This window comes from Myotis nattereri, assembly GCF_964212035.1.
Source record: "Myotis nattereri genome assembly, chromosome: 16".
Taxonomy (NCBI): domain Eukaryota; kingdom Metazoa; phylum Chordata; class Mammalia; order Chiroptera; family Vespertilionidae; genus Myotis; species Myotis nattereri.
The window spans coordinates 3,464,819-3,477,250 of NC_138091.1; the positions used below are offsets into that span (position 1 = coordinate 3,464,819).

Below are 12,432 nucleotides of genomic sequence, written 5' to 3' on the forward strand. Positions count from 1 at the left end.
AGCAAGAACTAGTCATTCTTGGTACAAACAGCCACGCTAGCATCAAACACCTAGCTTTTGTGGGGCAATAGGAAGCGGGTTCTGTCCACCCACCCAATTTACAAACATAACCCTGCAGCAGAGTATCTCCTTACAGGCTCATCAAAGCAGAACTATGGAGACAACAGATGGTCCTTCTCCCACCCCCAATATTCTGGTCAGAATCACTCTTCTTTTCATGCAAATGAATCCAAGTCTTGGGAAAAGATTATCTAAAAACGTTTTCCAGCCACAAGAAAAACTGCCAACACTTGCAGAGCACATGGACCTGGCTTAGGGAACCCCCGACCTATCACATCCAACTCCCAGTGGTTGGTCGTGGAGGGCTGGGATTAAGACAGTCACACTTTGAAGCTTGTTTCAGAAGAGAAAAGGTGGATATAAAAGTAAGTAATCTTCCTTTCTCCATATTTAGTCTCTTACACCACTGCTGGCTCTCTCTCTGAAGCGCACATCCTACTTGGGAACCACCTTCCAGAATGAAGAGAAGGTTGGATGCAAGAAATGCAGGCTGTGCATGTCAAACTGTGGGCTTGGCTGCTGCTTGAGATGGGCAGACTATGTGCTCAACCAAACAGCACCAGGTTAGAATGTCCGCATGAGGCCAGGCATGAGACAGAGTAATAATTACTCTGCTGACTCTGCTACTATGAGCCTAATGCTTTGCAGCTCCAGAACACCTTTCGCGCATATTACCGCTACTGAAGGGTCCCTAAGAGCAGCTTTTTAATATTTCTATCCCAGAGCCTGGCACCCAATAGGCACTCAAGAAGCCTACTGAACTGGACTGATGAACTTAGGTGTGAGCCCCATGGAGCGGCTGAGAGGTAGTCTTTAAAAGTGGGGGAAATGAGTGCAGAGAGACTAAAAGTGGAAGTTAGCTAAAGAATGTAGTCTTTGGTGTGACCCACCCAGAACGGGCTTCACACTGGCCCAAACCCTACTTGCCTCTACTCCCCACAGCCACCTCTGCTCCACTCAGACTGGTGCTCACAGATGTGCCCACACCTTCCCCACCCCCAATTTACCTGTCTCCGGGCACAGGGTATCCTCTTCTTTGCCTCTGGAATCCTCACCCATTCTCGTGAACAGCCCTCAGACCAAGGAAACCAGTCCCATCACCCTGGCTCTTCTGAATTCTTTTGGACTCCTGACAGCACCGACAAGCCCACTACACGACTGAGCGCTTAGCCACGGAGTGGCCTTCTCTGTCGTCACTGTTCCATGCACCTTGTCCTCCCTCCGACAGCATAAACCCCCGAGGGCCAGGCAGCTGCGAAACCCCAGCTCCCCCTCTTGCCAGCCAGTCAGTCCTTCACTCCTCTGAGCCCAGAGTCCCCTCTCTGGTGTGGAAAGACAACAGCATCCTCACAAAGCAGCTGTGAGGAGCACATAATGGCTGGAGAATTGCTTTGTGTACCCCATAGCTGCTGCTTCAATCATTAGCTTTGTTGTTTTATTTCCACATTCCCCTCCCTCCCAACCCCCTGGGGCATACTTTTAAAAGAATACTAACAATACTAAATGTCCTGAAAATCACTTTTACCCTCTGTCACCACAGCACAGAATATACATTAGAACTGAACTGAACTGTGAGATTCCATAGGTACTGCCAGGTGACGGCCTAGCAAGCAGGAGGCTGCACTCTGCGGTCAGGTATGTTTTTTAAGTGATGGGGCCAGCTGTCCCACACAGCCTCTCAACCAAACTGTATTACTCTGTTATTAACAGTGACAGCTACAAGTTATTGAACCTCTACTATGTTCCAGGCACTAAACTGTTCTACAGCCATCAGTTCCCTTAAGCCTCAGGGCTCTGTGAGTACAAATCTCTCTCTCTCCCTCCCTCCCTCTCTCTCTCAGCACACTAAGGCTCGGAAGGGTTACACAATTTTCTGGGGCCCCACAGCCAACAAATGGACAAGGCAAAATTCAAAAGCCCCGTCCTCCTGACACAGCACCATGTCCTTTCCATTGGATCTGTGTCCCTACATCCCTTATATTTGCATATTTTAAATCCCCTTTAATTTCTCCCTCTCAGCTGCCTTGGCATTTCACACGTGTACAGCTTCCTATTGTAAAGGAAATAGAAAAGAAAGGACATGCCCTCCCCCAAGCGTACTGGCTCCCTCCAGTAACTGGCTGGAGTTCAACACCCAACGGAGAAAACGTGTCTAGAACAGGGCTGCAGTGACAGAGCACCGGGGAAGGGAAGAGGGGCGACGAGGGTGAGACTCCAGGGACACATGGTGTGTAAAGGGGAGAAAAGACTTTCCAACACCCAGGGACCCTCACCCCTTACCCAAGATGTTACAACACAAAGACAAGAAAGGTTCCCAAATGCCAGTCTGCCAACGGGAGAGGCCTCCCTAAAGGCTGAAAAGTAGGCTGGACGTCCTCCATTAGAGCGAGAAATGAGTGAGCACGGCGGCCTGAGCCAGCCAGGCCTAGGGATTCCCAAGGGAAAGACCCTTGACCACCTTCCGCCAACAGGCGGAGCCCAGCTTTAAAGGCAGCCCATCCGCACTCCTGACCGGGCACCTGGCATCGCTCCTGCCTCGGTGAAAAGGCCAACTTGCTTTGTCGTGAGGAGCCCCAGCCGGTGGCCGGTTTTCCTTCGCCGGCCCTGGGCCTCCTTACCAGGACGACGGGCCCTAGGGCGCCCCTCCCCCGTGGCGCCGGCGGCCTCTCCAGGCCGAGCAGGCCGGCCGAGCACCCCTCTGCACACGGCACCCGAAGATCGCCGCTCCAAGTGTCCCATTGCAGGGCGCAGCAGTCATCGGGCAGAGACGACCACGGGGGATCAAAGCGTTAGGATTTGAAAGCACCTCCATCTCCCCTCCACGCACCTCACCTGACAGGCAGGGCAAACGTCAAAGCAGAAAGGGCAGTGACTTGCACAAGGTCACAGGGAGCGTCCAGGGCTCTAACCATTAAACGCACGGCCTCCCTCCTTTCCCGAGGCAGCGGGCCCGCCGCCTCCCCCTAACCGGGGAACCACCCTCCGGGAACCCCGTCCCCCCTCCCCGCACCCCACCCCCCGGCCCTCGGGCAGCTGGCTGAGTGGCAGTCTCATCAGCAAGCCTGGAGCAGGCCACAGTCTCGGGAGGGTGCCCGGGGAGGGGGACTGGGGCTGGAGAGGAGGGACAGGGGCGAAGGGAGAGGGTGTGGGGAAGCGGGTCCTGACGGCGGCGGCGAGCCCGGTGGGGGCGCACGCAGTGGCCTCTCCCAGGAGCCCCCAGCCGCCGGCACCACCTCTAAGGTACCAGGAAGGGCTGGGCCCCGACGGGTAGGGACGCGCAGAGGACCTCCACGTCCAAGGGGGGCCTCCGGCGCCGCCTGGCAGAATGGCGCTGGCTTGGTGAGCAGGCCCAGCCAGCGGGTCCTCAGAGGCCCGATGACAAGGATGCCCGGCTCGCCCGCGGGGTGGCACCAGTGACCCGCAGAGGCCGCGGTCCCCGCCGCCGCCGCCCACCCGGACGCCCGTCCTCCGCGCGGTCTTACCGAGGCACTGCCCCACCGGGGTGCTGAACGGGTTCCCCAGCAGGAACTCCATCTTGGGCGGACAGCACGGCAGCGGCCGGCGCCCTGTCAGCCGCCGGGGTTCCCGCAGTCCCCCTCGCGCTCCCGACCTGACTGACACCTGCCCCCGCCCCACCCTCGGAACGCTCGGCTCCCTCCGCCTCCTGCCGCACTCCTATTGGGCAACGCCTGCCCGGCATTCCTCCGATTGGTCCCCGCACGAAGACCCACCTACCCCGGCGTCCGATTGGCCGAAGGAGAAAGCGAAGTCGCAGGGATCGCCGTCTAGCGCAGCGGCACCTCCCCTGGCCCGCCTCCGAACGAGTCTGTGTGTTTTCATTCATCTATATATTGCTCAATCTAGAATCCCTACCATTATTGGAGAACAGGAAAGTCAATCACTCAAGTAGGAGCAGGAAAGAGACGAGGCTAGAAAGATCCCCGCCCATGAGAAGTGCTGATTGGAGGAACATTTGTTTTCTCTAAAGCTGGTTGGTGACAGGAGTATTTCCCCACCCAGAAATGTTTTTACGCGACTTATCAACTTTCACCCAGGATGTTTACTCCCTAACTTCCCCTTAGCAACGGAGTGGCGTCTTCTGGCTCTCCTAGCAACTGAGCGGAACGACTTCTGCGCGAACCAGCCGGGTAGCCTGCGCTTGAGAAGGTGAGACCCGGGAGCTGAATCTCTGGGAGGACTGGCAGAGCCAACAGCGCCCGACTTAACTCTTTTCTCTGACTTTTTTCTCCGAGCTACCTGGCCCGGCCCTTCCCATCTGTAAAAACTCTAGTCCTGGGCTTTCAAGCCTCTGGATTAGAAAGGAATACTAAGGGAGCATTTCCTCAGGGGGCAGGGCCCGAAGAGATTTTTAAAAAATATTTTGTATTGATTTCAGAGAGGAAGAGAGAAGGAAAGAGAAACATCGTTGATGACAGAGAATCATTGATCGGTTGCCTCCCGCACACCCCCTCCTGGGGATGGAGCCTGCAACCCAGGTATGTGCCCTGACGGAATCCAACTGTGACCTTCTGGGTCGTTGGTTTGATGCTCAACCATTGGGCCACCCGGGCCGGCCAGCCCGAAGAGATTTTTAAGCGGTTTGATCCCCTAGGCTTCTGGCCTGATCCCTTTCTTAGAGAGAAAGGAACCTGAAAGAAAATCCACTGATAACTTCTTCAAGAATTCAACTCTTATATCCCACTTCATAACTGTCATTAAATGATTTCTCTTATTTTTATTCTTCATCTTGGTGCTATTTAAAGAACTTTGCCTGGGCATATGGATACCCAAGTTCCATGTCTGTTCCTTGTCAGTAGCTACTTGTATGACTAGACAATTTCCTTCCCCTGATGAGTCTTAGTTTTCCTATCTGGGAAATTAGGGCACTAGGAATCTTCTGTAATGGCCCCCAGAGCTGACGTAATTAAATAACACTTGTGCAGTTGGTACAGAGTAAGCACTCAGTAAACTGTTTATTTTTCAGATCCAGTTGATTCCAGATTGTTGTTTCCTAGGGCAATTCTGGATCTGTTTCTTCCTGAGAGGCTACTCCATTGAGGCGCATTCTCTACCTCCTACCTGTGGTCTTCACCAACAAAACTATCAACAGGCAAGACAACAGGAACCCAGGTTGGGTGGTAAATTATGGTAAAAACCCTCTAGACTCTAGGGAGTCTAGGGAGGACTATTTGGGCCTTGACCCTGACGCAGAACAGCTGTGAAAAACATTATGGGCAGTGACAATGATGGTCTACAGTGCCCTGGGAACTGCTGAGTCATGATTAAGAAATGCCTCTGGAGTCATGTTCTCCAGCTCTGCTATATACTAGACGTATAAACTTGGGCATGTGACTTAACCTAACTAGCTTCCATTTTCTTATCTGAAAACTGCAAATGACCAGTCCTACATATAAAATAAATTCCTAGAGATCTTTCACATCCACATCTCACCACCTCCTTGGTCATCTCTCACTTCATGACTCTTGTCATTCTCGGTAGTACAACCAGGGTGAGCTTTTTTTTTTTTTTAATATATTTTTATTTCAGAGAGGAAGGGGGAGGGAGAGAGAGATAGAAACATCAGTGATGAGAGAACCGTTGACCAGCTGCTTCCTGCACGCCCCACACTTGGGATCGAGCCCGCAACCCAGGCATGTGCCCTGATCGGGAATCAAACCGTGACCTCCTGGTTCATAGGTCGACACTCAACCACTGAGCACACTGGCCAGGCAGAATCTTTTTAATATGACTTCTCAGTTCAATTCAACGCAGATTTGGTACCCTACCAAGTATGGAGTACCTTTGCAAGAGAAGGGGGACTCCTGTCTCGGCAGGCTGAGGTTGTCTTTTGTCAGATATTTTTGACCAATATGTATGAGAGAGATTCTTCTGCCCCAGAGTGAGCTTCTTAAAATTAAAATCTTATCGTGTCACTGCCCCTGCTAAGCCCCAGGAGCTTCCCAGAGCTCCTGTAGGCCTCTCCAAGCTTGTATCACTTCAGCTAAAGTGGAACGTGTCCTCTTCCCACATCAGGGCCCTCACTGTGCAGTTCCCTCTCCTTCTTTCTACTCCTCCTTCAGCGCTCAGCCCCACCTCCCTGGCCAGGCCGGGCGCCCCTAATGCATGCTATCATAGTTCCCGGCACCTACAAATTTGTCATAGTTACTAATTAAACGTTTGTATGACTATATGATTTATTCTGAGACAGAGATAAGGAGATCTGTCGTAATCATAACATGTAGATATTCATTACATGCGTGTAGACTAAATAAATGATCTTAAACAAATGTAGGCGGGAGGAATTATTCATCTAGTATAGCTGGGAAATTCAAGGCTTAGCCGGGTGAGGTGAGTTGCCAAAGGATGCACAATCGGGGTCTAAATCCTGTCATCCTGTCCTCGTGGGCTAGGCAGCTGCCCCGCATGGCGATGGTTGGGCTGGACCGAAAGCAGCTTGATCTGACATAGGTGCCAGGCCTTGATGTGGGAGGGACGATAAGTCAGTTGAAGTTTTGAAATCAGAATTAAGAATAATTTCCTCAAGTACAGCACCTCTTTTTGAAAAAGTACAAACACCTTACAGGTAATATCTGCCAAATACAGCACATTAAAATGTCCCCAAAGGCAACTCGGTGTCAAGTTATGGGAAATTTTAGAAAAATTTGTTCAGAAGAGTAGGGATATAGAGAAAGGCAGAGGGCGGGAAACATCTTTTGTGGGCAGGAGATGTAGCCAGTGTTGACAAATGGGAGGAGCGGGAAGATGGAAGGTGCAGGTAGAGACTAGGCATGGGGGAGGGTCGGAGGGATGGGGTTGGGGTCAGGTGAGGCCGTGCCTCCTCTGGGTGGAGAAGGAAAGGCCGCATGAGAGCCAAAAGCATGGGACATCTGATCATGCAAAATCCAGAAATGGAAGATGCATATTTACGTAAGCTGCCTGCAATGGATGGTGGGGAAGGAGCGGGGAGGGCAGCTGGGCAGTGGCAGTCTAAGGCCAAGTGGCAGGGCTGCCAGGCCCATCGGGTTTGTGGTGCACACCATCGCCACCAGCACTCTCTCCGAACAGAACCCCGTGGATAAAGGGCAGAGGACAGGGGCTGTCCGGTGTCGAGGGCTAGCAGAGCAGGGAGGACGGGAGGTTCAGGGAGGCCCTGATGTTGGGGACACGTGCAGACAAAGATAGCAAGTGAAGTCAGCAGCGAGGTGAGAAGCAGGGTGGGAAGTAGGAGGGAGAACTGAGTTTGCAGAGATTCAGGAGGCAGGATCTGGGGATCTCCAGTAGACTGGCGGAGAGTGTGTCTTCCTGCGGGCACCGTCTTCGGGATGTTCTCACTCAGAGGGCTGGTGATGAGAGGAGGTCGGATGCGCTGGCTTCCCAGGACTGTGGCTCTGCCCAGCCAGGAATGGCAGCTCGGTCATCCTCACAGTGTGACTGACCGAGTCCCCAGCTCCCCACTTTGCCTGTGGTATCTCAACCCAATTCCTTTGGACCATTAACAACAGAACCTCCTGGGTTAGTTTAAGTGAAGGAGGATTTGATGCCAGAAGTAGGAAACTCTCACAGGGCCTGAAATCAGGGACATTAGGGGCTGGAAAGCCAGCAAGAAGAAGGCAGCCTCTGTCTGTGCCAGTCTGTCTGTCCTTCTGTCTATTTTCCCCTGGATCCCCCAGATTTCCATCTCTGCTTCTCTCTGTTCATCTGCCCCACTTTCTCCCCAGCTCAAGCAACCAGCTCTGGTGGGCACTCTTATCCTGAAGCCCGTGCTCACGTTTCTCAGGGGAAACATGAATGACCAGCTTGCTGGGCACTCTTATCCTGAGGCCCATGCTCACGTTTCTCAGGGAACATGAATGACCAGCTTGGTGGGCACCCTCCTACACACTGGGCAGCATGCCGGGGGAGCTGGGGGAGGCGACACAGACATGGCTGTCTGGCTGTCTGAGGCGCTCAGAGGAGGCAGCTGCGGGCTAGCGTACCTGGCTGGGGCTGCTGAGGATAATGTTCAGTGGTTGGCACCAAGAAACCTGAACAAGGGTGGGCACAGAAGCCCAAGGCCCAAGGTGACCACGGCCATCGGGAAGCTGAGCTCCAGAGGGTAAGAGACCAGTGTGGCACCATCCACTTGTCCGGGGTAGGGTCACAGCGGTGGTTGTGGGGCCAAGGAAGGGCACCAGGCAGGATGGGCATACGTGGTTGCCCGGGGAAGCCCTGGAGCAGCCTTAGTGCAGATGTCCTAACCCCCCGGTGCAGGGGGCCAAGCAGTGGGAGGGGGCAGTGTCTGTGTGTCCTTACCCGCCACAGTGCTCCCCAGCACTTTCAAAGGACGCCCGCCAGCCCCTGTCCTCAGGCAAAGGGAGAAGTAGATTGTGGAACACAAACGTAATGTTTTTTAGGGAAGATGAACCGGCTGTGCAACTCACTGGAGCCAAGAGTGATGAACGACGACATGCTTAAGCTGGCTGTCGGGGAGCAGGGCCCACAGGAGGAGGCTGGGCAGCTGGCCAAACAGGAGGGCATCCTCTTTAAGGACGTCGTCTCCCTACAGCTGGACTTCCAGAGTGCGTACCCCGGGCGGGCAGGGCACCAGGCAGGGCCCCCTGACTTTCTCCAATCCACATCCCAGCCCCAGAATTCCAGGCAAAGTCCGTATAAAAAGATAAAATTCTCTCATTCCAAATCTAAGCGACCCACAGAGGCCTCAGTGTCCTCGGGCGGAGGAACCTAGGAGGGTGGTCCCAAGCAGTCAGCACAGCTGTGGGGAGGGGGAGGAGGATGTACAGCTTTGGAGGAGGAGCAGAAGACAGGAGTGGCACAGGGCCATGGGCAGGGAGCTGGGCAAGAGTGGCCGGGTAGCCTGCTGGGAAGATGTGGCTGGGGACCAGGTAGAACCTCAGTGCCTCAGTGTCCCCATCTGTGAAATGGGATCATTGTAGTCTCTGGCCAAGGGCTGGTTGGGAGGACAAGGTAAGACAACGTGCACAGTTTGGGTTCATTAAAAAAGGCTAGTGAGAGCTGTGAGAGGAAGCAGGAGAGATGGGCATAGAGCCTGCAGCCGGGCATTGTGCATGTTAGAAAGAAGGCGAGCCCCCAAACCAAGGGTCCTGGTAGAACACAAGTGATATGTGGGAGCCAACAGCAAGGCAGTATCTTTACTCCTGCAGGAGGGCGTGCAGCCTACACAGGGTTTTATCCCTGACACACACCATCTGTCCCTCACTCTTGATTGGTCAGAGTTTAGGCTCACATTCTTGTGCTAATTTAAAGGAAAAAGGGAGGGGTTGACCTTTTCGGTTTCAAAATGGCAGTTGCCTAAACTCCCTTTTTTGACAGAAAAGATTACTTGATTATTCTCACAATTCTCACCTGCAGGCGGGCCACAGTGGAGGAACGGGTCAGATTCATAGTCCTGCTCTATCCTGGCTTCCCAGCCGACCTGCGGAGCCATCTGCTCAACAAGAAGGAATTCTTTTTTCTTTTCTTTTCTTTTCCTTTCTTTTCTTTTCTTTTCTTTTCTTTTCTTTTGACTGGTTTTGGTGGGGGGTTTCTTCTTTTTTAAAAAAAATTAAATTGACTGAAGTAGCATTGGTTAATAACACTATAAATTTCAAGTGTACAACTTTATCATCAGCATTTGTACACTCTAGCATGTGTGCCCGGCCCGCAGTCTCCGCTCCTTCTGTCACTATATATTTGATTTCCTTTACCCTCTTTGTCTTCCCTGAGGCCCTGCCTCAGCTGGTCTGGGCCAGACCCTGGGGGCCCAGCAGTGGGCAAGGCCCTGACCCCAGCCCACAGAGCGCACAGGCCTCCAGGGTGACCCCAGTTCTGCAGGGCTGGCCACCCAGAGCAGTGAGGCCCTGGCCTGGGTAATGAAAGGCTAAGGGGTTGCAGAATGGCTGTCACCAGAGGGAGCTTTTGCACTGCCCCCTTCCTGATGCTTCCCCTCCCAGCCAGGGTTCCTTCCTCCAGAAGGTGACAGTTGAGCAAAGACTGGAAGGCGGGAAGGGAAGGGGCCACGCGGAGATGCAGGAAGGTGCTGACTGCAGAGGAAGCAGCAGGCACAGAAGCCCGGGCGCAGACCTGGGTGGAGACAGGCGGAGAGTGGCAGGTCAGCTAGCACGGCCTGGGGCTGGAGAGGGAGTGTGGTTTGTATAGTGAGGGAGCGGGGAGCCTCGGAGGGTCCTGAGCAGAGGAGGGACAGGGATTTAGGCTTACACAGGGTCCCACGGCTGCAAGGCGGGGCCTGGGGAGCAGGGAGTCTAGGGGCACTGCTGATGGGCCGAGACCGAGGCGGTGGCAGTGAGGAGGGCTCTGTGTCCACGTTGAAGATAATGGGCGTTTGAGGTAGTCCTGTCCTGCTAGCGGCTCGTTCAGAGCTAACTGCCAAGTAGATCCTGATTTTGTTGTGTTGTTTGGCTTTTCCACACGAACTGCTGATGTGTGGGGAAAGCCAGCGTGCAGGGGTGCCCGGCGAGCACCCAGGAGTGTGCGAGCCACCCTGAGGACTGGTGTCTGCAGGTCAGCTGCACCCAAGGCTCAGGCTCAGAGAAGGTGCCTGGGAAGCCCAGACCGGGATGGGAGGTGCTGGCATCTGGGGCCCTGGGCCACCCCAGAAGCACAAGTAGGGATGGTGGCCGAAGCAGCCTGGGAATCTGGTCAGAGAGCTAAAGAACAGACCCCAGTGCTACCTGGCCCTGGGGCCCAGGACAGGCAGGACTCTGGGTCAGAGAGACGCTGGCCCCTCCCCCCGCACCCCCCTCCCCCAGACATGGCTGGAAGAGGACAGTGGGGAGGGTGCTGTGTCTCTCCCAGGACCTCAATGAATATCGTCCCCCTGAGTGAAAACTGATGCTGCCCCAAATGTGTGCTTGTTAAGGGCACCTTCTCCCTGCTTCATCTTAGTGAGCATGTTCTAAGTGTCAGCAGTTACTACAAAAGCAAGTAGAGAGCCAAGGGGCATGTAAGCAGTAGAGCTATTTGTAGCTTCTAGAATGAACTGGGGGCACAGTGTCAGCCCGCTAGAATTTTACATACACAGAATACACTTACTCAAACTTCAGGGTTTTCAGGACCCACTGGCTGCAGCCATAGAAGCCACAGTGCCTTGTGTGTGTCCGGCGAGACAGCGAGCTGGCCTGTGACTGTAAAGGGGGCCTTCAGGGACCACAGGGTGGGCGCTTCTATGACTCATGGAGCCTGCCTGTCACTGTTTGACAACACCCCCATATATGGTATTTGGGGTCCCCCTATCTTTCTGCCCATCATGTTCCTAGAGGTATTTCTTTGGGCATATACACAAGTGTGTCTTTGCAGACAGATTCCAAGTAGAGAAACTGCACGGTCAAAGGGCACAGACATTAAATATTTCAGTAAATGTGGCCAAATTCCCCTCCAAAATGTCTGAACCAGTCAACTGACCCACCCACAGTGCACAAGGAGGCATCCACCCTGCAGCCTGGCTTCCGTCTGTCACGCGGCAGAGGGAAGGCAGGCGGACCCCGGCCTGTGCCTTGTGCCCCAAGTTTCTGGTGTCCTGGGCAGCCCTCAGCCTGGCCCCGGAGGCCGCAGGAGTCCTGTGTCCTGAGCTCCTGGTGCTCAGCCCAGTCAGGGCGCCCACCGACTGCAGGCAAGAGCGGGGCTGGGGCCTGCGTGTGCATAGCATCAGCTCAGTCCCCCAGGACACTGCTCTAGACTCTAACCTTCAGCCGAGGCTGGAGCCAGCGGTCTCCGCGGCCTGTTTCAGACATCCTCCGCATTGACAACCTCTGGCAGTTTGAGAACTTGAGAAAGCTGCAGCTGGACAATAACATCATCGAGAGGATCGAGGGCCTGGAGAACCTCACACAGCTGGTCTGGCTCGGTAAGGCCCCTTCGTGTGTGCGACCGCCCGAGTTCAAGGCGACCCCGCCAAGATCACCCTCGCCACGGTGTTTGTCTCCCTGGCAGTACCCTGCGAGCCCACAGGCAGCAGAGCTCTGTCTGCAGGGAGCAAGAACGCTGTTCTTTTTATTGCTATGGTTCTTTTTTTGTTAATCTTCACCCAAGGATATTTTTCCATTTGATTTTCAGAGAGCATGTAAAGGAGGGAGGGCAGGGGAGAGAGATAGAGAAACATGGAAACATCCACGTGAGAGAGACACATCGATTGGTTGCCCAAACCTGCAACCCAGGTACGTGCCCTTGACTAGGAATCCGGAAGCGAACCCACAGCCCTTCCCAGCATGGGCCAGTGCTCCAACCAGCAAGCCACACTGTACAGGGCTGAAGCCGTTCTTTTTAAAAGCCCGGGCACATCCAGAAATGTGCTTGGATGCGCCAGGACAGTGTATTCCGTCCCCAGCTGCCAGCCTCCGGTTTGGGAGTGGGTGGTCG

The 12,432-nt window shown here is 54.2% G+C and overlaps 2 protein-coding genes across 7 annotated transcripts in view; one reads left to right on the forward strand and one right to left on the reverse strand.

Annotated features, from left to right (window-relative positions):
- Positions 1-3,688, reverse strand: part of TOM1L2 (target of myb1 like 2 membrane trafficking protein) — a 141,889-nt gene extending 138,201 nt beyond the window's left edge. For all 4 annotated transcript variants that reach the window (XM_081110768.1, XM_081110767.1, XM_081110766.1 and 1 more), the window contains exon 1: positions 3,543-3,688. In XM_081110768.1, the coding sequence (XP_080966894.1) occupies positions 3,543-3,594 (52 nt within the window). In that variant the 5' untranslated portion in view covers positions 3,595-3,688. The remainder of the gene's footprint in view (positions 1-3,542) is intronic.
- Positions 3,689-4,170: 482 nt separating this feature from the next.
- DRC3 (dynein regulatory complex subunit 3) overlaps positions 4,171-12,432 on the forward strand; it is a 47,337-nt gene continuing 39,075 nt past the window's right edge. For 2 of the 3 annotated variants that reach the window (XR_013997024.1, XM_081110770.1), the window contains exons 1-4: positions 4,185-4,227; positions 5,076-5,170; positions 8,454-8,618; positions 11,804-11,920. Coding sequence is in view for 1 of the 3 variants with exons in the window: in XM_081110770.1 (XP_080966896.1) it covers positions 8,459-8,618; positions 11,804-11,920 (277 nt within the window). In the remaining 2 variants the exon portion in view is untranslated. Of the gene's footprint in view, positions 4,228-4,456; positions 4,557-5,075; positions 5,171-8,453; positions 8,619-11,803; positions 11,921-12,432 lie in introns of all 3 variants that reach the window. The other variant, XR_013997023.1, reaches the window with a different exon arrangement.